Below are 24,509 nucleotides of genomic sequence, written 5' to 3'. Positions count from 1 at the left end.
TTGCATGAATTTGTCTTTTATGAGTTAGGGCCACACAAATTTATTGGATGGAAAACCTGCCCTCAATTAAATTGAGTTCATCCAATGAGACAGTTTTACTGCATGTCTCATTTTATATTTCTCACTCACTATCTGTTGAAAGCATCAGTCAAATAAAAATGCAGATGCGTGATATTATTCCACAGAAATCCCAAAAAATCGGTAATTATTTAATAAATCTACACTGACTGCTTAGGCTATAATTAATTTAATTGACTAAAAAATGCAGAAAAGATCGACAATAGATTTTCATCTTTAACTACAGAGGGAAGGATAACATTAATTTTGGCCACAGGATGTTGAGGAGACAAAAAAGCCACAAATAGAAACTGAAATGAAAGAATGTAAAATTGTAGTTAAACAAATGTTTGATTAACAGACTGAAAACGGTATGTTTCAAAGTTTGGTTAAACAGCATAAAACCAGATCAGTAAGTCCAAACAAAGATAGAATTAAAAATAAAAAACATTCACAAGATGCCAAATACAGATTCATAGTAGGCTATTTTTCAAAAGATGTTGGCTAGCCTACCTTTTACATTTTTCACAGCCTTCATTAAAAGACTGCTAAAGAAATAATAGATGATTTTATTGAGTGTGACGTTATCATAACATGTTTTTGTTAAAATGCACAGCATTTCTACACATTTTAAATCTATATTGGTGAAGTAGTCACATGGTCATGAACGTGAGCGTGAGAAACTGATCCTAGTGAGTGAAATGTGTAATAGTCACTCCAAAGGGAAAGGCGGCAGTATTGCAAAAAGTACCGGCGAACATAAAACGTCATCGGCGTGCGACAGGAAACTGTCACAGAAAACACGATGGCAGAATCTAGGTATGTATTAAACTTGACTGAAAAATCGTAAACAATCTGTGTTTAACATCTAAACTATTTGTTCATATATTTTCAGGTTTACTATCGTTATAGTGTTATTAATTTTTAGTTACAATTATTTTTACGGTTGACACGTTATAAACCAGTGTATATAGAGGATTAAGAAGGACTTGTTTTCACATGGAACGTCTGACATATGATGTTCATACATAACCATTCCCTTTTGTTTTTCAACTCTGGTCTTTAGAACTGATTGTAGATACTGTACTGTACCGTACTGTAATGTGTAGATACCTTTTTTTTTTTTTTTTAACAAGCATAAGCATACACAGAACGTAAAATACGAAGTATATAAGATTTAAAAGATTATAGAGGATTACAGCGCTCTTTTTCTTCATTAATTTCAAAGGTAAGAAAAAAATAACACAATTCCTTGTGAAATATTAAGAAGTTTTGTAGTGATTTCAAGAATCTGTTTTTATGCAAGAAAAATTTCCCAAGAATAATAAATGTGTTAATTGCTAAGTCATATGTTTCTTTTTTCATAAACATATCAAATATAATTCCTCTAGGAATGCTTTTCGAGTTGTGATATTATTTAGTTTAGTGAGAGAAACTTCTTTTACCAAAAGCTTAGGAAGAGAAGGGGTTAACGTTACATTACATTGAGATAAATTGAGAGACATCTGAATTATAGATTGTGGAATGATTGCTTTGATGATAATATCGTATTGTTTCCTGTCAGTTAACTTAAATCTTGAACAAAAAATCTCAAAAGAGATCATTCCAATATTATCTAATATGTGCATCACAGAACTTGGGTAAAGTTGGTTTTATATTCGCACATTCGGACTTCTGATAAATTCAGACTTTCCAATAAATGTGCAATAAATTAATGTTTGCGAATTTTAAGCAGCGACATGATATTGACAACCAACGACTGTCAACTTGCAACATTTTTCACAGTCGATCAAAATAGGCAAGTATTGTTTTAATGGCATATTTACTTGTGAATGTCCACTGAATGTCCAATGTAGTGTGATTAACAAGGCTACTGAATACGGATGTGTGAATGTGCGAATATAAAACCAACTTTACCGAAGTCATCACAGACCATAATCCTTTCTCTCACCAACTTTGGTAAAATAAAGACTTATTCCTAAAAATCACACATCTAAAATTCCACAAAGGGATATTATGCTTATAGATCAATTTCCAATTAAGTAAAACCTGCTGATGAAACAATGACAATTTAACAGGGAGTCTTGTAAGGTCATAATCTAAGGAGAAAATTGATTCCTCCTAATTTCATAAATATTTGGTTGGGGATATGAAACTATTTTTCAAAAAAGATCTTAACCAATTCGTTTTAATAGTGCCATTAATGCATTCAATGTCGATGGCTTTTAGGCCTCCTCCTTCATAATCTTTGACCAAAGTTCCTTTTCTAATGTGTGTTAGAAATTGGCTTGGTTTATAGCTTTTATTGCATTCTAAGGAAATGAAATTGAGTAAGCAGAATTATGAATTGGTAATAATTCTCAATATTTTTTTTTTTTTAAGATTTGGTTTAAAGCCAGATGCCCTAGAGAAAAGCTCTACAGTTTGAAGAATTTTTGGAATTTGGTATTTGGTATATTTTTGGAAAATGGTTGTTTGCCAAGTACTGTAAATTTTTCAAAATCAGAGTTTTTAATAAGAATGGAAAGCATTTCCGCTGCAACAATAAAGAGCAGAGGAGAGATAGGACAACCTTGTTTAATTCCTTTATCAATTGAAAATCTTGATGATGTACCCTGTGGTAAAATAATAGTGCTATTAGTGTCTTTATAAATTAATTTAACCATATTAATGAAATTTTCTCCTAATCCAGATAATTATGTATGAAATATAAATTTGTGTTCGACTGTGTTAAAAATAAAATAAAACCTTCATCTTCAATTAAATAATTATAATCCAGTAAATCATGCACAAGTCGTATATATTTGTCAATTTAGCGCCCTTTTTAAAAACCTGATTGTGTCAATGAAATGATCTGTGAAATACCAGTTTTTAATCTATTGGCGTAAATATGAGTTAAGATTTTATAGTTATTATTAAGCAGGGTTACAGGTCTAAGATTGTCTATTTAGGATTTTTTTTTTATGTATGCAACGCTCACTTTTCATTACCTGATCAGTTCCTTTCCACTATACGCAAAATAAAATGTTTAAATGTATGTGTGAGTAACATTTATGAAATTGTACTAAACTACATTGTTTTTTTACTATGTCTGCTTGAGGACAAAAATAACAAATATCCCCATGGACATCCTCATAATCCACTCTTACAAGACCCTATTGTCACACCTCAGTTCCTACCATCTGGCTATTTTTACCCTTTACAGACATATCAACTATACGGTCACGCATCGTTTTGGAAAGTCATAGCAAACAGGTGTTTCTGTATTTCTTTTATATTTTGCCATATTTCTATTGTTAAGACTCTACCCTACTAACATTGTGGTTTGATTCCCTCCTTAACTGATACCATGTTTGACCCTATTATTCAATGACCAATCAGAAACTTCATTCTTTCGTGTGACTGACTTAAGTGTGCAAACTGATGCTGTCCCATCCCTCCATGACAAAAGCAGACAGTGGGATGGGACAATAGAGCTGTGGAAGATTTTTGGGTGTTTTCACACCTATGGATCGTTTGTTTTGTTCCGAAACAGGGACAAAATTTTAGGGCTGGGCGATATATCACATGCGATTGTCACGCGCATTTCGTCAGTAAAGCTGGTTCCCTGATTACCGCTAAATCGCCATCACCTGCTGTCAAATGGAGCGGCATTTAATAGACAGAGCCGTAGATCACTGTCAAGCTACGCAATATCGCGTTCATTATCGAAGACGATTCATCTGCGATAATGAACGCGATATTGAGTAGTTTGACAGTGAACTACGGCTCTGTCTATTAAATGCCACTCCATTTGAAATCAGGTGATGGCGATTTAGCGGTAATCAGGGAACCGGCTTTACTGACAAAATGCGCGTGACAATCTCATGCGATATATCGCCCAGCCCTACAAAATTTGTTACAATGTTGCATTTTCTTCTTGGTTCGGTTCGGTTCACATGGCAACATTTAAAAGCATACCAAAATGCATTTAGGCAAGTCACATCCGAGTACATCTGTCCTCTTATTGGTCAGAGTTTTTCCATCAAATTAAGGGAATGGTTATATATGAACATCATATGTCAGACGTTCCATGTGAAAACAAGTCCTTAATCCTCTATATACACTAGTTTATAACGTGTCAACCGTAAAAATTCACTTTTGGTGCGCACCCGAGTACGACTGCTGCTTTCACACCTGCCCAAACGAACCGCACCAAAGGGGGAAACGAACTCTAGTATGATTCAACCAAACTAAATAAGGCAGGTGTGAAAGCACCCTTTGTCTCATCTCCTTCTTTTGACTGATTGTTTTCACACTTAAAGTAAGGTCTACCGTACGGTTGAGAAATCAGTTAAAGGTTAAAGCAAATACGATTATCCACCGCTTCATGTCATAAATTAAGGTAACAGAGAGAAAGTTAATGTTATTTGCTTATGCTTTGTATATTTAAAATGATATATTAATATCTTTTCATATTGTCTTTTGTTCAGAACTGAGAAAGTAATTAAGCTTGTACCTGAGAATCTTCTCAAGAAACGGAAGGCGTACCAGGCTATCAAAGCAACTCAAGCCAAACTTGCGTTACAACAGAAAAGAAAAGTGAGAATTCCTCCCTTGTAACCAGTTTTTGTTAATAGTCCAATATTAGCTTCAGAACAAAACTAACATTGTCAACTTCACCAGGTCCAAAAAGGAGGTCCTCTTAAGTTCAAGCGCTTGGAGGATTTTTTGAAAAACAGTAGGAGGAAGCATCGAGATGAGACACGACTCAACAGACTCAAACAAAGACCTCCGCCGCCCATGCCGCCAGCGAAGCACGGTCTCGTGTTTGCTGTCCGCATCAAAGAGTAATTTCTACCTATTCATCATTTCGCATTGACATTAGTATAGTTCACCCAAAAATTACTCACCCTCATGACTCACCCTCATGCCATTTCAAACCTGACAAAAAAAACCCCAATAACATTGGCCCTCTAAATATATTTTGTGTTCTACAGAATATACAAACTCATACAGGTTTGAAACGACACGAGGTTGAGTAAATGATGACAGAATTTTTGTTTTTGGTGAACTATCCCTTCAAGATTTATGTTGCCCATTATGTATTGTTCCACATCTTCTTGGTTGTTTAAGGGTTTAATTTTCACTTTATGATTGCATCTAGGATCAAAGGTGTAAGCCCCAAAGTGATGAAGGTCATTCAGATGCTGAGGTTGAGAAAGATCTTCAGTGGCACCTTTGTGAAAGTCAACAAGACTTCTATACAAATGCTTAAGACTGTAGAACCTTACGTTGCTTGGGGGTGAGTAATCATAAGGCTTAGAGAAGAGAAGTGATGTCGCTGCAAGAGGGAGGGGAAGTTATTTTGATTAAAGATTACAAGGGCATTTAAGTTCTCAAATAATGATGTGCATGGTAGTGTTGTCAAAAGTACCAATTTTGGTAGCAAGTCGTTACTGAAATTTTAAAAATTGAGCACTGTTGAGAACATTGGTAAACACCTGATTGGCCATTTTTTTGTGATTGGCTGATCAACACACAGGAGCGTTTGAGAGAACACGGAAGTGTTTGAGCGGGGACCGGCCCGCTGAAAGATGCCTGCTTTCAAATGTTCCAGTGTGAATATTGGCACTCGCTGAAGAACATCATTGATGTCTATTTACAACATGTTTTTGAAGCATGGTCATTGTAGCCAATCACAGACATATCTGATGAGCGCGTGAACACAATGGCCAATCAGAGGTGTTTACGAATCCGCTCAACGGCGCTCAAAATTTCAGTACTGTCTTGGAACCGAAGTCGGTACCGGTGACAACAGTAGTGCATGGATAAATCATTTATAATGGTGCAATATTCCTTTAAATATTAATTGTCAGTTTGAATTTCATGATGACTTCAAAACACTAGGCATCATATATTTCTGTATATATCATACAGAATAAACACTAAACGACTAAACTTCATAAACTAAATGACTAAGGATCAAACACTACAAGACTTTCAAGTCATTCCGAATACTACAAACTTGCACAGAAACAAACATTTTGTTGCTAGGAAATGCATAACATTTGAAAACAAATATCAAACAGGATTTATTTCTTCCTGACTAAATGGATTCATAGTCTGAAGGTAAAAAAGTTTATGCCCGTCATACACTACACAATTTTCTATCTATACACAGATATACTACAGATATTCTATCTGTATATTTCTGTAAATAGTTCAAACTTCAACTGCTCAAAATCTGCAGATTGTCTCTAGCGTAAATTTCTCCAGACTGCAAGTTTAAGCCAAATTGGAGTCAAATTGGACGACTACATGGACTCATCTGTCCCTCATCTTGGAAAGCAATGATTTAGTCAAAATATCCGGTAGTTAGTGTAGGTTTTCCAGCTAATGCATGTCCTCCCTAGAGCTTTGTGCACATTATTTTTTTGACAGACATTGATGTTGTGATATTCAAATGATATGGATTTGAAAACAGATGGGTCATAAGGTAATAACTATTTATTTCTTAGCCGGCAAGTATTCAGTGAAGTGATTGATGCTTATGAGTGTGTTATGTTGATGTTTTTAGTTCTAATATTCCAACCGACAGCCAGCCCACGTTTTTGACTGATGTGATAACATGCATTGGGGTGAACCATGTTTGATTTTTGGGTAATTATAAAATGTGGAGATGTTCAAAATGCTTTTTCCATAGTTAATTATACTTATTTTACAGAATGAAGTTTATTTTGTGGCTTAAATCACGTTACTTTGAGACTGACTTGTTTGGGTTGTTGAAAATTCCATTCAGTTGACTTTAGAATTTATTTATTTTTTATATTCTAAAAAAGTTAAGCACAAAGTTATTTTTATTGTCTTTTATTACAAAAATCTTTTATTTAAACCCATGAAAATGCTGATCCTGTTTAGGGGTGTGCACATATAGTTGAATATTCTATCTGTAATTAATAATCGAAAAATAAAAATACTATTCAAATTTTATTAGGTTGCTTTGCTGGCCGTAAATGCAGTGAATCAATGATAAATCCTGAGCACTAAAACTCGCAGTTATAACTAAATGCACCGGGTGGCGCTGTGGAGCGTGTTCAACAAGTTTATTTTATTTGATCGTCACATAATGTTGTCGTCTGCCTCGCGCAGTTTGGAATTACTTAGATGAAAATGATCTTACACAATGGAATTACTTTTGATCAAATGAATTAATGAAACTGAGTTATCATAATATCACCACCATATTGAGAAAGCACATGAAATCTAAACACCAGAGAGGAAAGACAGCTGTCCATCACTGCATTCACGACAGGTAAGCGCAGCTGTAAGTTATTCCAGAGTGAGCCGAGATGATAACTTATCTGATAGCAAAATGATTTCTCCTGAGACATATGTTTCCTTTAAGTTTCGTCGGGGAGACATATTTACGAACAGAAAACAAAGTGCTGCTGTTAGAAACTTTGCTTGGCACACCGTTATGTTTTATTGTTATCTCTGCAACGTCTGTCAGCACGGCTCGTTTTCTCACCCGAGCATGTGGATATTATTGTTTTTCTCAACATGAACATGTGAAACAATATAAACACTATAACCATATACTGACTCGAGTGTATTATGAACGTTTTGTATAATAACTGGCGGCGCTGTCTGCTTTATTGGTGTTTTTCCCGCTCGCGCTGCTTGAGATTAATGCTTTTGTTCTTAATATTTTCTGTTTACACATATTGTTTAATGCTTTGAACTAAAAGAAAACCTTAAGATATAATGTAAGCTTGTTGTGTATATTGCCTAATCGTAAGCTTGTTCAGAAATGGTTACAAAATCTTGATGAATATAAAACAATAACGTCCTTCTCGTTTAACCTCATTTAAATAAACGAATATTCGTTTTTTATGAGCCCAAATATTCGAATACAATATTTTGGGAAAATGCCCATCCCTAGTTTATTTTAGCTATTCCGTCAGTGAAATAACACACTACAGCCTGTAAAATTATGGAGAAAAAAAAAGTAAATGATGACAGAATTTTTGTAAATAAATAATAAAGAAATGTAATAATAAAGTTAAATATTATTAAAAAAACATTAATTTTTTATTTCCACATAAAGATGTGTCATCATATAGCCAAAGTCCCGTTATTCTATAGTTTTTGATATAGCCTATACCGCTCTGCGCTTTGAGAGGGATGTGGGACACGAGCAGGAAAGAGACCATTTCTCTTTAATAATATCTTCATGTTATCTCCTGATGTTACAAGCAACTGACACTTGTTGTAAAAGGTCTGAAGAGCGAGTTTTATCCTCCGCAGGGGCAAGACATTCAGGCTATGTTTGATTTAGCGCTGCCAGAGAAAACAAAAGTAAAAATCACCGGCGTGTGTGAAATGCACTATATACAAATAAACTTGACGCCTTATAAAGTGTAATAACAAGCACAAACTGTGTTAAATAGAAATTGACCTGCAAGCAAAAAGGTTTCTGTCTTACAGTGTTTTTTCTACTTTACCACAGTAAAGAATGCGAATAGCCTATAATAGGCCTGAATGCGAACAAAAGAAAGAAACGTTTATAATCCCATGTGTGAGTGAAGATTTGGGAAAAGAAACAGATTCCATGTTCAGTGGAATAACTAATGGAATTTTGTTAAATTCTCTGATAATCAGGTGACCAGATGTTTCCATGGCTGCGATTTCACATTTAATTGCTAACCTATTATTTCTTTTGTAAACAAAGCTTTGTGCTTCACTCGTGTCATATACAGGTAAATACTGCCACAGCCCTATCAGTGGGTACCAAATATACCCGGATTCTTGGTTTTTTTCAAAATTTCAGTACTGTCTTGGTACCGAAGTACCGGTACTTTTGACAACACTAAAATCGAGTTATCATAATATCACCACCATATTGAGAAAGCACATGAAACCAAAACAACTGTAGAATGAGGAAAGACAGCTGTCCATCGCTGCATTCACCACCGGTAAACGCAGCTGTACCCCGTGTGAGCAGAGAAGATAACTTATCTGATAGCAAAATGATCTCGAGACATATGCTTCCTTTTCATCGAGGGAGACATATTTACGAAAACATAAAGTGCGGCTGTTAGAAACTTAGCTGTTATCTTTGAGTTTTCTGCAATGTCAGTCAGCGTAGCCAAAGACTATAGAATAACACAAGACGTGTCACTCGTATTGTTTTGAATGGGAGAAAGTGTAACGCGCAAGATGGCGGATTAAGTCCCGCCTTCTAAATAAGAGCCAATCGCCGACTGGTGAAGTCATCGCGTCACTTCAGCGGCCGTTAGAATCACCGGTTTCTAGTGAAAGAGACGAAGAGACGCGCATTTAGGTCTGCGCATGCGCATTAGCTTGATCCAGCCTGAAAAATACAGTTTTTTTGTTTGGTTTTTTTTGGTCATGATTCGAGCGTTTAGAAACTAAATCTGTGAGCCGGTTGTTGTTTGATTTCATTGGTGATTTTAAAATATGAAATTTAATTGTAAGGTTGGCGAACAGTTTTGGAGAATTTGATGTTTCCCCATTCAAAGAGATTGCATGATGCCCAGGATGCCCGAGAGGCGTTTCAAAGATGGCCGCCGAGTGAAATAACTTGTCTTAAAGGGACTTTGGCGTAGCTTATTGTTTTTCTCAACATGAATATGTGAAACAATAAACATGATAACCATATACTGACTCGAGTGTATATGTACATTCTGTAAGATAACTGCCGCTGCCTGCTTTATTAGTGTTTTTCCTGTTTGCACTGCTTGAGCTTAAATGCTTTTGTTCTTTATATTTTTTGTTTGCACATTGTTTAATCCTTGTTTTAACTAAAAAAGAACCTTAAAATATAATGTAAGCTTGTTGTGTATATTGCCTGATCGTAAGCTTGTTTAGAAATGGTTACAAAATCTTGATGAATTAAAAAAATAACATCTTTCTCGTAACGTCATTTAACAAATATTTTGAATATTCAGTTTTTTACGAGGCCAAATATTCGAATACAATATTTTGGAAAAATGCCCATCCCTAATCCTGTTGTAAATAATAGTGAAAAATCACTTTTTAAAGTCTTACCCCTTAGTATATTTTGGCAGAATTTGGATTTAAACCGCTGTATTTCTGTAATTGATTTTTACTGGTTTGATTTATTGTTGTGATCTCTTAACAGGTATCCCAACTTGAAATCTGTCCGTGAGCTCATATTAAAAAGAGGCCAGACAAGGATTAATAAGAGAAAGACTCCTCTGACTGACAATACACTCATAGAGCAGCATCTTGGTGAGTTATTAATGTGGTAGATATATTTAATTCAGTAAAATGCTGGAACTTTATGAAGGAAAAGTAAATGTGTAATCATATTTTGCAAAGAGCTTTTTTTTTTTTTTTTTTTTTAAATATAAATATGGGGCAAACTATATTGCCAAAAGTATTGGGACACCCCTCCAAATCATTGAATTCATGTGTTCCAAACACTTCCATGGCCAAAGGTGTATAAAATCAAGCACCTAGGCATGCAGACTGCTTCTACAAACATTTGTGAAAGAATGGGTCGCTCTCAGGAGCTCAATGAATTCAAGCGTGGTACCGTGATAGGTTACCACCATTGCAATAAGTCTATTCATGACATTTCCTCACTAATAAATATTCCACGGTCAACTGTTAGTGGAATAAAGACACAGATAAGCGAGTTTATGGTCAAAAATTCTCATAAACACACACCTAAACCTTGTGGAAAGCCTTCCTAGAAGAGGCTGTTATAGTTGCAAAGGCTGGGCCAACTCCATATTAAACCCTACAGATTAAGAATGGGGTGTCATTAAGGTTCATGTGCACGTAAAGTCAGGCGTCCCAAAACTTTTGGCAATATAGTGTATATTATGTGACTGCAAAGCTGTTTTACTCACTTGTAAATTGAGTCTTTACATGAGTTTGAAAGACACAGTGGCAAAATAAATTCTTAGATATTTTGTAATGGCATGATTGTCAAAGTGTTTATATTCTTAATGACAATTATACATGTAATCTGAATGGGTTTCTTTTGTTTGTGTCTCAAGGACAATACGGGATCATCTGTTTGGAGGACCTTATACATGAGATCTATTCTGCCGGAAAGAACTTCAGGGTGGCAAACAACTTCCTTTTGCCGTTCCATTTGTCAGTACCAAGACATGCTGCTAGAGATAAAGTTGGATTAATGAAAGATGTTGGAGACCCTGGACCCAGAGCTGAGGACATAAATAGAGTCATCAGGAAACTCAACTGAGCTAATGGACACTCATGGACTGTTGTTTTGTTGCCTTCGTCCAGATTGTACCAAAAAAGGACACATGTAAACAATCTGACTGTAAAATTTATTGTGCATTATTTTTATTAAACAATTCAAAGTTTCACAGTATCTATTTTTTTTTCTGAGGATGTTACATTTAGAAGTGATTATCCCTATGCACCATTCCATTTTTAGGCTGATGAGTGTCAAAGGGTGAAGGGCTCAATAACTTTCAAAACTAATTTACATTTCTTAAACGCTTTCTGCACTTTGTGAAACTACAATATGGTTGTCGTGATTGTCACCTAAATGTGTTAACATCACATTAGTAAAATAACATTAACAGAGAAAATTTGAATATAAATTGTTTCATGACATTATAAAAGATGATAAATTTGGTTGGCAAAATAACCATTTTTTTACATTACAAACATGTCATCTTTAAAGGTGCAGTATGTAAGAATTCTGTCTGCTAGAGGCCTATTCAAAACAAAGGCGTAGCTTGATGACGCCAAGTTTGAGTGCGGAATCTTGGGCCATGTGGTCTCCATCTCAACGGACGGTTCAAAAGAATAGGGATAGGACTTGGGAAGAAATCATGTTCATGGATGCAATTATTACTGTAGTATGAAGCAGAGCAGGGCCAAGTGTTGTGGGAGCTGAACAAGGCCACTGGAGCGATTGCACAACACGCACCTCACGAGCAGCAGAACTTTTATTATGTCACCGGCGCCGCTTCTGCTTCTCTGGTCATGAGTATGAGGTAACCATAAGGTGTGTTCGAGCTCATGCGGCGCTGCGCAGACCGATCGGCGGCTGACTTGAAGCAGTGCATTTGGGTTAGTACTTTTGTCCGACTTGAGCTGGCGCTGAAGGCGTCTGACTGTGACGTATGATTTCAAAGTACCGCGAGAGCGATTCGAGAGCAGCCATCTGAGTCAGCCAGCGCAGCATCTCAAGAGGAGCTGCATGAGTTCTGATGACGACATAGCTGTTTCATGATTGGCCGGTGTTTCATGTTTATTGTCACGCCTTCAGTTCCACTAATGCTCACAAATCTGTATTTTTATAACAGTTAAAGCTCTTTTCATGTAGTCACAAAGTTATATTGTGTCGTGTTTATCAAAATAAAACATAAAAAGCGTAGACCTGCTACATTGGTATTTAAATAATATATGCTCATGTTGAACTTTATTCTTGTAAAAATACGCTGTAAATAGTACATAAAGTATTGAATGAAAATGTATTTTTGAAAGATTGGTGTGTTAGTCAAATATTGCATTTATTTCACTTCAGCTGTGATAGAACTTGAAGCTCCGGTTTCTATAGAAATAGTCAGACATGCGCCTCCGAAATGAGGCACAAGAGACGCGCATTTAGGACTGCGCATGCGCATTAGGTTGAGCCAGCCTTTAAAATACCGTTTTTTTTGTTATGATTCGAGCGTTTAGGAACAAAATTTATGAGACAGTTGTTGTCACATTTTATTGGTGATTTTCAAATATTAAATTTAATCGAAAGCTTAGCATACAGCTTTAGAAAATTTGATGTTTCCCCATTCAAAGAGATAGGAGCTGCACTTGGATGCCCGAGAGGCATTTCAAAGATGGCCGCCGAGTGAAATGACTTGTCTTAAAGCAGTGTTTCTCAAACTTTTTCTGCCATTCCCCACTTTGGAGGTGGGGAAGGATTCCAAGCCCCACCTGTCCCCAATCGCCCCAACAAAATGGTAATAAAATAGGCTTTTAGTTTATCTTTTAAAATGTATTGAAATGTATTTTATTAAAGGTGCTAAAGAGGATCTTTTTCGTCGACTGAGAAACCAGACTGAGTTTTTGAAATGAGCGCATGCGTAAGAACAACCCCCCTCCTTCACAGCTCAGTTCAAGGGAACGCCTCCCAAAACTCGTGCACGAGTATTGGAACACGAGTGTTTACCACCGGCATTCACTGTGTCGTGTTCGTGGATTCATTATGTTGGACTCACCGCAGGTAAACTCATAATCTGCAGTTGTTACTCCTGTCTCCTGACAAAAACATTGCATGCGGCGCCTGTGGAGTGTGGAAAGTTACTGGAGTGCGCAGCCGCGCTCATCTCTCACAAGGAACGTCATGGCAGTGATTGACAAGCCAGAGGGCCAATCGTTTACGCGATGATCGAGGTTTAAGGTTTGTACAAGTTGGTGCATAGTTTTGAGATTGTGTTTATAGTTGTGAGAAAATATTGAATTGTTTCATTTCAAATAGATTAAAAGTTTGAAAGACAAATTTTTGCTGGAATGTCATAAAGCCAACTTAAAGTCTTGTTTAAAAAACATAAAAAGTTTGGTCAGTTAGGTCAGAATATAGATGTTCTGGCTGATTGCTAAAGTGTTGCTAGGTAGGAGATTCTGGGTGGTTGCTAGGCTCTTGCTGCAATTGCTGGGGTGTTGCTAGAGTATGTAGTTGATAGGGTGTTTTGGGTGAACACACACAGACATTCCCACCTCTGTTAATAACAGAAACTCAAAAATTTGTCGTTGTTTAACTTGCACTAAAATATGTTTTATGCCATCGAAGTAACCTGTGTAATATTAATAAAACTGCTCATCTCCTTTAGTGATACAAGGTCAGACTCATTTTAAATCTGTTGATGTTTTTCATATAGTGCCTTTACTTGGTTCCATGATGGATATTGAAATCTTGTTATTTATTTTGGTAATGCAATGTTTTTTAACACAATTGTGTATGTCAGGCCATAAATCTCCAAAAACTATGCATGGACACTTGCTCTGGTGTTGCCACCCCTCATAGACCTCATGCCACCCCTTTGCCACCCTATAAATAATTTTCTAGATCCGCCCCTGGATAGGCCTATCCGGCAAGTGCAAAACCGCAAAACCGAAAGTAAAACCAGAAGCTGGATTCAGCCTCGTCATTTTGGAAGTATTTTTTAACAGCAGTATCTTGATGTTAATACCTTCTCTCTTTTTTAACCATGTCGGAACGTGTCGGATTGACGTCTTTTCAACGGTATAAGTAAACGTCCAAATGTTTGTGTATATATATATATATATATATATATATATATATATATATATATATATATATATATATATATATATATGTATGTATGTATGTATGTATGTATGTATGTGTGTGTGTGTGTGTGTGTGATATATATATATATATATATATATATATATATATATATATATATATATATATATCACACTTCCATGTTCAAAAACTGAAGCTAACTTCCGCTGCAGCGTTTACATTGGCCGTGCCATTGTAAGTTTTTTGTAAAATTTAGCCTAGATACTTATTCTAAAGACACTAAACTCTGTTTACAATCATTGAGTATTGTGAAACAAATAATAAAGGCGTCATAATATTCTGACGCATATTTAAAGGGGAGCGCACAAGGCATTCTGTATGTGTATTCACATTACTTCAGAGTCTTATCAACTTTTTATCACAGAACTGCAAAAATAGTTGAGCAACAAGATCGCAGCACATCTCAATTCCCAAATGATGCGCTCTCTGTCCTCGCGTCCTTCCGAGTTCGTTCTTTCAAGGTCGCCTGGCAAGACCGGACTCCACGAGAACGCAAGTCCGTTCTCTGCGTTCTTGGAATTGAGAAACAGCCGATGTCTGGTATAAGTATAGAAAAAATATGTGTCGAACTCGGTCATCCGCGCGCATCCGTGGTTTTACTTTGAAAGATGCGCGAGACGCGTCTGGGCGTAATGTGTAGATACTTATTTTGCATTAAATTGTGTTTACTGACCACACAATGGTTATGGTTATTTCTATTGATAAATATATATAAATAAATAAAATAAATAAATAAATAAAAAAATAAAAATAAAAAAATAAATAAAACGATATAAACAAACATAACCTTAACATACACACAATAAAAATCAATCTCCATCATTAAAACTTACAGTCAGTGTTGAGCAAATGTGATTTTAACATGGCTTTGAACACAGGATCTAATACTGACCTATTTACTGACCACACAATCTCATATGTAAAGCTGAAGCACTTAAAGCAGATATCCACCGCTTCATGTCTTAAATTAAGGTAACAGACAGAAAGTTAGTGTTATTTGTGCATATGCAGCCTGACGTTTGTTTGCCTTGCTAAATTCCAGAGGAGTTTGAATAAAAAGGCCTGTCCTTTTTGATTTTGTATATTTAAAATTATTTATTAATAGCTATTCATATTGTCTTTTATTCAGAACTGAGAAAGTAATCAAGCTTGTTCCTGAGAATCTTCTCAAGAAACGCAAGGCGTACCAAGCAATCAAAGCAACTCAAGCCAAACTTGCGTTACAGCAGAAGAGAAAAGTGAGAATTCCTTCCTTATAACCAGTTTTTGTCAATTTGTCAATAATATTAGCTTCAGAACAAAACTGAAATTGTCAACTTCACCAGGTCCAAAAAGGAAGTCCCCTGAAGTTTAAGCGGATGGAGGAGTTTTTGAAAAACAGTAGGAGGAAGCATCGAGATGAGACACGACTCAACAGACTCAAACAAAGACCTCCACCGCCCATGCCGCCAGCGAAGCACGGTCTTGTGTTTGCTGTCCGCATCAGAGAGTAATTTCTACCTATTCATCATTTCACATTGACATTAGTATAGTTCACCCAAAAATTAAATGAAAATCTTTGACTCACCCTCATGCCATTTCAAACCTGACAAAAAAAAACAATAACATTGGCCCTCTAAATATATTTTGTGTTCTACAGAATATACAAACTCATACAGATTTGAAACGACATGAGGTTGAGTAAATGATGAAAGAATTTTTGTTTTTGGTGAACTATCCCTTCAAGATTTGTTATTGTCAGGGAGTCACCACAGCCACCACAGTCACCACCCACTACAGTCACCAGATCCCAATCACCGGAGTACTAATCACATTCACCTGTCAGCGATCATCACCAAGCAATATATATATATATATATATATATATATATATATATATATATATATATATATATATATATATATATATATCTGCACTCATCCCGTTCACTCACTGGTCTCAATCATACCATGTTGTTTCACCTGACCCACTTACCTGCTGGTTACTTACCTGTTGTTCCTCTGCTATGTTCCAGTTCTCCCTCGCTGTTGTTCATCACCGTCTCCACACTCCTCAGCTTCCTCCGGATTCCCTGGGAAACACAAAGTTACTATCAGACTCAAATAAGCCACTTCTAACCTACCTCTGTGTCCCTTATCTATCTGCTGACAGATATGTTGTTCATTATGTATTGTTCCACATCTGCTTGGTTGTTTAAGGGTTTAATTTTTTCTTTATGATTGCTTCTAGGATCAAAGGTGTAAGCCCCAAAGTGATGAAGGTCATTCAGATGCTAAGGCTGAGAAAGATCTTCAGTGGCACCTTTGTGAAAGTCAACAAGACTTCTATACAAATGCTTAAGACGGTGGAACCTTATGTTGCTTGGGGGTGAGTAATCATAAGGCTCCTCTTTTTGCTCATATAACGACTAAAGGCTTGAAAGCACTAAAGTCGGCATGAAAAAAAAAATCACAACTTTCGTTTTCTTATCAAGCAGTGACTTGTAAGTCAGCGTTTGTGCATGAAGGCTCCTTATGAAACAGACTTCTGAGGCAGCGAAACAGTTTAATGATCTACAGCAATATAGCATGAGCTTTGGTGAGAACTAATCAAATATTTAATTATTACAGTAGTAATTTCTCTATAGAATTGTCATCAAAAGTGGAAAATGTTGGTCAAAAATGTACATTTACTCACAAACTGGCCAGCAAATGCAACTTTCGGACACCATCTTTATTTTTCTAGCTCAACTGTCACAGAATGGAAAGCACAGGATTGTGGGATATCAAAGGCAGCTAAGGATACAACTATGCTGCCTTGAAAAAACAATCAGATGAAGGTATCTCAGGAAACAGGAAGTGAAGCTAACATTGAATTCGGACGTGCCTTGATGCCTTCATACCTTGAAATGTGTCCTCCGAAGGCAGCATTTCAGTTTTCGGACGCAGCCGCTATGTCGCTGCAAGAGGGAGGGGAAGTTATTTTGATTAAAGATTACAAGGGCACTTGAGTTCTTAAATAATGATATGCCTGGTAGTGTTGTCAAAAGTACCGACTTTGGTACTGAAATTTAAAAAATGTGATGCTTTGAGCACTGTTGAGTGGATTCGCAAACACCTCTGATTATCCATTGTGTTCCCATGCTCAACATATGTCTGTGATTGGCTACAATGATCAACACACGGGAGCGTTTGAAAGCACACAGAAGTGTTTGAGAGGGACCGGTCCGCTGATAGATGCCTGCTTTCAAACACTCCTGTGTTTATCTGTGTAAGCGCTTGGTGAATACCGTCAAAGATGTCTATTTACAACATGTTTTTGAAGTTTCTGAATCATGTCCAAAAATAAGAAAAGTGGAAATGACACTTAGGGACAGCTAGACAACCATCTAAATATGACAGCCCCATGATATTGAGTAACCAACAAAAAATAAACGCATGATTGGGCAGATATTGGTTTACCTAGTAACAGGAGGGTTTGACATATGAAGAACCAATCATATTGTAGAATGCTTTGCCGTGCTCCTATATAAACTGTTGTATTCTTCTTGCTGGTGGGATTCTCTGTGATTGATACGAGGTCCTCCGGCTGTGATTAAAGCATATTCTAAGGCATAGTCTGGAGTCTGTTCAGTTTTTAGGCTACACAGCAGACTAGGCACTAGAGATCTTACTTCTATACTCAAGTGATAGTGTTTAGTGTAGGAGCACTAAAGAGCTTATACCTGGTTGATTGTGCCCAAACAGGCCGAGACGTCGAACAGGTATGGAAGTACGCTTAGTAGAGTATAAATTCATAGGTGTCTGGGACACCCGGTTTAACTTAAGTCAGGTGTGTAGGGAAAAATCTACCACAGCACTTTTGACAACAGTAGGCCTAGTGCATGGATAAATCATTTACAATGCTGTAATATTCCTTTAAGTATTAATTGTCAATTTGGATTTCATGACAACTTCAAAACACTATACATATACTTCCTGACTTTGTAAATGGTTACAGAATAAACACTAGAGGATCAAAGTCAAACACTACAAGACTTTAAAGTCATTTCGAATACAACAAACTTGCACAGAAACAAACATTTTGTTGCTAGGAAATGCCTAACATATGAAAACGTGTTCTACAAGCTCAAAATATCAAACAGTTGTATATATAATATATTCACACTTGTAGTTCGGTTCGTTTGGTTCATTTGGTCCGGACCAAAGAAGAAAAAAAAAACATTTAGTCCTGGTCCGGTTAGCGGTCACATTTGCAATTTTATCACCGAGCCAAAAGATACCGAACCTTAAGGCATAGGGATACATTCACAACGTGATTGGTCGGATTTTATGACGTATTGCCTGTTTTGAGACGGAACTTACCGAACATCCAAAACAGTGCTGTTTTCTGAGGTAAATGCGCTCGTTGTGTGTGCGTAGCGGTGCGTAGCCTGCATGTGATGGTATTTTAGCCAGCTGGGAACTCGTGAAGAGCTTATAAAATGTGTAAAGTAGTCAAAACACCGGCGGGAATCCATCCGTCACACACACACAAATGATCTGCTGCATGGAGACGCGCGTCTGATGCCTGTGATGGGCAAACTTGCGACTATGACGAGAAAAACCGACATGCGTGAGGATTCTGTCCTTTTTAGGGTCTCGTCTTCCTGTTTTTGGTTCGGTTACATGTCTTTGGTCCGTGTTGCGTTCATATATCATTCGAACCGCACCAGAGTTCGTTTGGAAGCGGACCGAGACCCATCTTTTCAGCGGTCTCGGTCCGCTTGTTTGGTGCGCACCAGGGTTCGGATGGCAGCGTTCACATAGGACTATGTTCAAATGAACCGCACTATCCGAGCAATCGCACCAGGGTTCGTTTTAATCGAACCAAACATGACAAGTGTGAACGCACCCTAAATGGATTCATAGTCTGAAGGCAAAAAAGTTTATGCCCATCATACACTACGCAATTTCTGTGAAATAGTCCAACTGCCCAAACGACTTTTGGCAACTAGCGTAAACTTCGCCAGACTGCAAGTATGAGCCTTATAACATCAGCATTTGAGAGTCAAATTGAACGACTAAAGGGACTCGTCACTAGATCACTCATTTCACAGTTCTATTGCCAAATTTATGAAAAAAAGATCAGTCAAGAATAGAAAAACACATGTTGAACAATGTTCACTAACCTGCTAAAGTTTTTCAGTTAGACTGGTGTTTATTTTCACTATGCAGTGTGAAGTATTCCAATCAGTTCCTTGAAGAACAAATTTATACTCTCATATATTGAGTATTAAGTATGTTATCATCTGACAGCATATTGAAGCCGCTCAGGCCACCATCTCTCCCTCGTCTCAAAAAGCGATGATTTAGTCAAAATATCCGGTAGTTAGTGTGGGTTTTCCAGCTAATGCATGTCCTCCCTAGAGTTTTGTGCACATTATTTTTTTGACAGACATTGATGTTGTGATATTCAAATGATGTGGATTTGAAAACAGATGGGTCATAAGGTAATAACTATTTATTTCGTAGCCGGCAAGTATTCAGTGAAGTGATTGATGCTTATGAGTGTGTTATGTTGATGTTTTTAGTTCTAATATTCCAACCGACAGCCAGCCCACGTTTTTGACTGATGTGATAACATCACTGGAGATTCATTAGTTCATTATACTTATTTTATGGAATGAAGTTTATTTTGTGGCTTAAATCACGTTACTCAGAGGCTGACATGTTTGGCCTGTCAAAAATGTCACATTTAGTTGTTGCAAATTTGTTGACACTTGAATTTATTTATTTTTTATACCAGGAGTGTATAAAAGTTATGCACAAAGTTATTTTTATTGTCTCTTATTACAAAAATATTTTATTTAACTCATGAAAATGCTGATACTGTTATAAATAATACTGAAAAATCACTTTTTAAAACTGTTGTTCCATTATTACCCCTTAGCAGAATTTGGATTTAAACAGCTGTGTTTCTCTAACTGATTTTTACTGGCTTGATTTATTGTTGTGATCTCTTAACAGGTATCCCAACTTGAAATCTGTCCGTGAGCTCATATTAAAAAGAGGTCAAACAAGGATTAATAAGAGAAAGACTCCTCTGACTGACAATACACTCATAGAGCAGCATCTTGGTGAGTTTTTAAAGGGATAGTTCACCCAAAAATGAAAATTTGATGTTTATCTGCTTACCCCCAGCGCATCCAAGATGTAGGTGACTTTCTTTCTTCAGCAGAACACAAATGATGATTTTTAACTCCAACCGTTGCCGTCTGTCAGTCAAATAATGGGAGTGAATGGGAACTCGATCAATGAGAGTCGAAAAAACTTGCATAGACAAATCCAAATTAAACCCTGCGGCTCGTGACGACACATTGATGTCCTAAGACACGAAACGATCGGTTTGTGCAAGAAACCGAACAGTATTTATATCATTTTTTACCTCTAATACACCATGTCCAACTGCGTTCAGCACTCGCTTAGTGAGGTCTGATCGCGCTCTGACAATGGCACTGATGTCTAGCACTCATTGAAGTATACGCGCGAGACATCACTGCCGTTGTCAGAGCCTGTTGACTCTTATTGATCAAATTCCCATTCACTCCCATTATTTGACTGACTGTTGGAGTTAAAAATCATCATTTGTGTTCTGCTGATGAAAGAAAGTCACCTACATCTTGGATGCACTGGGGGTAAGCAGATAATTCATTTTTGGGTGAACTGTCCCTTTAATGTGGTAGATATATTTAATTCAGTGAGATACTAGGAACGTTAAAAGGAAAAGTAAATTGTCAAAAGCATCATACAGCTCAGATAATCATGTGTTATGTCATTTGAAAGGTCTCACGGAGTAGAATACAACAAGCATAATTGTTTTGGGCTTTGACTAAACTTGAGCGAGTTTTTGTATGTGAAGCCCTGCAAGACCCATATGTAAATAATAAACCAATGTGGCATTTGTCACATTTTGGCTCTTAACTTTGATTGTGGAAAACTGGACCGCATTATTTACAGCAGATTCTCACGATTAGAATGAGCATAACCTCAGCATAATTCAATAAGATCACAAGATATTTATCTTGCAATTACAACATATAAAAAACATATTTGTCACCTGGCATTTTAGCTTATAACTTTATAAAACGTGCATAGATTGTATAAAATGAGTCCAAGATCAACAAAATCCCATGTGTTGGTCACGTGAAAGAACGATTTTAAAATGTCCATCAGGGAGTGCCAATGGTTAAACAAAAAGGCTACCTTGGTTCCAAATGCTGTAACTTTTGATTTCTTTATGCGATCACCAAAAAAATTTGAACCAGACACATTTCACATATAGAAGAACATCAGCAAAAAAAGAACTGTCCTCCTACCTTATTCTTTCTAAATAATTGCATGTCAAATATGAAATATATGTAAAATTTATTAAAACTTTTATTTTTTTGTCTGTATTGGCAATTTCTCAGCATGAGTATGTCCAAATTTAATTAATTAAAAAAAAAATTTTTAAGTTGTAAAAAGTTTTTTCAAACGATACCAACCTTTTGACTCTCCTTGCTAGAGATTTGGAGTTATGAGTCATTATTTTTGGGCCATTTAGAAAGAAAGAAAGAAAAAAAAAAATTAAAAATGCCTACCTTCCAAATGCTGTAACTTTTGATTTCTTATTTGATCACCACAAAATGTGTTTATTTGCAGTTTCTCAGCATGAGTGTCCAAATTTAAATGTAAAATAAACGTAAATGTAACGTTTTCTTTTAAACGATACCAACCTTTTGACTCCTTGCTATAGTTTTGGAGTTACTTTTTTGTGTCACTCAGAAAAAAAAACTCTGAAAATACCGTCAGGGTTTAAGGGGTTAAAAATGTAAATAAAATATAATCTGAATGGGTTTCTTTTTTTTGTGTCTCAAGGACAATATGGGATCATCTGTTTGGAGGACCTTATCCATGAGATCTATTCTGCCGGAAAAAACTTCAGGGTGGCAAACAACTTCCTGTTGCCGTTCTATTTGTCAGTACCAAGACATGCTGCTAGAGATAAAGTTGGATTACTGAAAGATATTGGAGATCCTGGACCAAAGGCTAAGGACATAAATAAAGTCATCAGGAAACTCAGTTGACTGTTTGCAAAGGTCTTGCCAGGCAACCTTGAAAGAATCTCATACGGTAAAAAAATATATTTTCAAATATATTTCAAAGTATACAAAAAATGGCCAAAAAATATATTTTCTAAAAATATATTTTTTGGCCAATTTTTGTATATTGTTAAAAAATATTTGTTTTCTAAAAATATATTTTTTGGCCAATTTTTGTATATTTTTGAAAAATATATTTTTGAAAGATATATTTTTTCTAAAAATATATTTTTTGGCCAATTTTTGTATATTTTTGAAAAATATATTTTTTTAAAAATACATATTTTCTAAAAATATATTTTTTGGACAATTTTTGTATATTTTTTTTAAATATATATATATTTTTTTAAAATATATATTTTCTAAAAATATATTTTTTGGCCAATTTTTTTATATTTTTTAAAAATATATTTTTTTAAAAATATATATTTTCTAAAAATATATTTTTTGGCCAATTTTTGTATATATTTTTTAAAAATATATTTTTGAAAGATATATTTTTTCTAAAAATATATTTTTTGGCCAATTTTTGTATATTTTTGAAAAATATATTTTTTAAAAATACATATTTTCTAAAAATATATTTTTTGGCCAATTTTTGTATATTTTTTTAAATATATATATTTTTTAAAATATATATTTTCTAAAAATATATTTTTTGGCCAATTTTTGTATATTTTTGAAAAACTGGAATGAAGGTTTACGCCTGGGCAAGCACTTTATGACCCGAGTTTATATTAGAAAAGCTTTCCAGCACTGGAGAGAGCTAAGAGGGAACACTTCAAAAAATATATATTTTCTAAAAATATATTTTTTGGCCAATTTTTGTATATTTTTTAAAAATATATATTTTCTAAAAATATATTTTTTGGCCAATTTTTGTATATTTTTTAAAAATATATATTTTCTAAAAATATATTTTTTGGCCAATTTTTGTATATTTTTGAAAAACTGGAATGAAGGTTTACGCCTGGGCAAGCACTTTAGGACCCGAGTTTATATTAGAAAAGCTTTCCAGCACTGGAGAGAGCTAAGAGGGAACACTTCAAAAAAAATATATTTTCTAAAAATATATTTTTTGGCCAATTTTTGTATATTTTTTAAAAATATATTTTTTAAAAATATATATTTTCTAAAAATATATTTTTTGGCCAATTTTTGTATATTTTTTTAAAAATATATATTTTCTAAAAATATATTTTTTGGCCAATTTTTGTATATTTTTGAAAAACTGGAATGAAGGTTTACGCCTGGGCAAGCACTTTAGGACCCGAGTTTATATTAGAAAAGCTTTCCAGCACTGGAGAGAGCTAAGAGGGAACACTTAAAAAAATATATATTTTCTAAAAATATATTTTTTGGCCAATTTTTGTATATTTTTGAAAAATATATTTTTTAAAAATACATATTTTCTAAAAATATATTTTTTGGACAATTTTTGTATATTTTTTTAAATATATATATATTTTTTTAAAATATATATTTTCTAAAAATATATTTTTTGGCCAATTTTTTATATTTTTTAAAAATATATTTTTTTAAAAATATATATTTTCTAAAAATATATTTTTTGGCCAATTTTTGTATATATTTTTTAAAAATATATTTTTGAAAGATATATTTTTTCTAAAAATATATTTTTTGGCCAATTTTTGTATATTTTTGAAAAATATATTTTTTAAAAATACATATTTTCTAAAAATATATTTTTTGGCCAATTTTTGTATATTTTTTTAAATATATATATTTTTTAAAATATATATTTTCTAAAAATATATTTTTTGGCCAATTTTTGTATATTTTTGAAAAACTGGAATGAAGGTTTACGCCTGGGCAAGCACTTTATGACCCGAGTTTATATTAGAAAAGCTTTCCAGCACTGGAGAGAGCTAAGAGGGAACACTTCAAAAAATATATATTTTCTAAAAATATATTTTTTGGCCAATTTTTGTATATTTTTTAAAAATATATATTTTCTAAAAATATATTTTTTGGCCAATTTTTGT

General features: G+C 35.0%; 2 protein-coding genes across 3 annotated transcripts in view; both read left to right on the top strand.

Moving 5' to 3' along the window:
• The first annotated feature begins 734 nt into the window (after nucleotides 1–734).
• On the top strand, nucleotides 735–11,424 carry LOC125278275 (60S ribosomal protein L7-like 1). The gene is made up of 6 exons (XM_048207311.1): nucleotides 735–876; nucleotides 4,530–4,638; nucleotides 4,723–4,886; nucleotides 5,204–5,341; nucleotides 10,205–10,314; nucleotides 11,091–11,424. The coding sequence occupies exons 1-6, from the start codon at nucleotides 863–865 to the stop codon at nucleotides 11,297–11,299; spliced, it is 744 nt and encodes a 247-aa protein (XP_048063268.1). The 5' UTR covers nucleotides 735–862; the 3' UTR covers nucleotides 11,300–11,424.
• Nucleotides 794–24,509, top strand: part of rpl7l1 (ribosomal protein L7-like 1) — a 45,351-nt gene continuing 21,635 nt past the window's right edge. The window contains exons 1-6 of one of the 2 annotated variants that reach the window (XM_048207310.1): nucleotides 794–876; nucleotides 15,531–15,639; nucleotides 15,727–15,890; nucleotides 16,632–16,769; nucleotides 20,390–20,499; nucleotides 22,280–22,534. In XM_048207310.1, the coding sequence (XP_048063267.1) occupies nucleotides 863–876; nucleotides 15,531–15,639; nucleotides 15,727–15,890; nucleotides 16,632–16,769; nucleotides 20,390–20,499; nucleotides 22,280–22,488 (744 nt within the window). In that variant the 5' untranslated portion in view covers nucleotides 794–862 and the 3' untranslated portion in view covers nucleotides 22,489–22,534. Of the gene's footprint in view, nucleotides 877–14,179; nucleotides 14,315–15,530; nucleotides 15,640–15,726; nucleotides 15,891–16,631; nucleotides 16,770–20,389; nucleotides 20,500–22,279; nucleotides 22,535–24,509 lie in introns of those variants that run through there. The other variant, XM_048207309.1, reaches the window with a different exon arrangement.

The sequence above is a fragment of the Megalobrama amblycephala genome, linkage group LG11, assembly GCF_018812025.1.
Source record: "Megalobrama amblycephala isolate DHTTF-2021 linkage group LG11, ASM1881202v1, whole genome shotgun sequence".
Lineage (NCBI taxonomy): Eukaryota > Metazoa > Chordata > Actinopteri > Cypriniformes > Xenocyprididae > Megalobrama > Megalobrama amblycephala.
The sequence above is the reverse complement of the archived record's forward strand: the minus strand, read 5'-3'. Positions and strand labels throughout refer to the sequence as shown.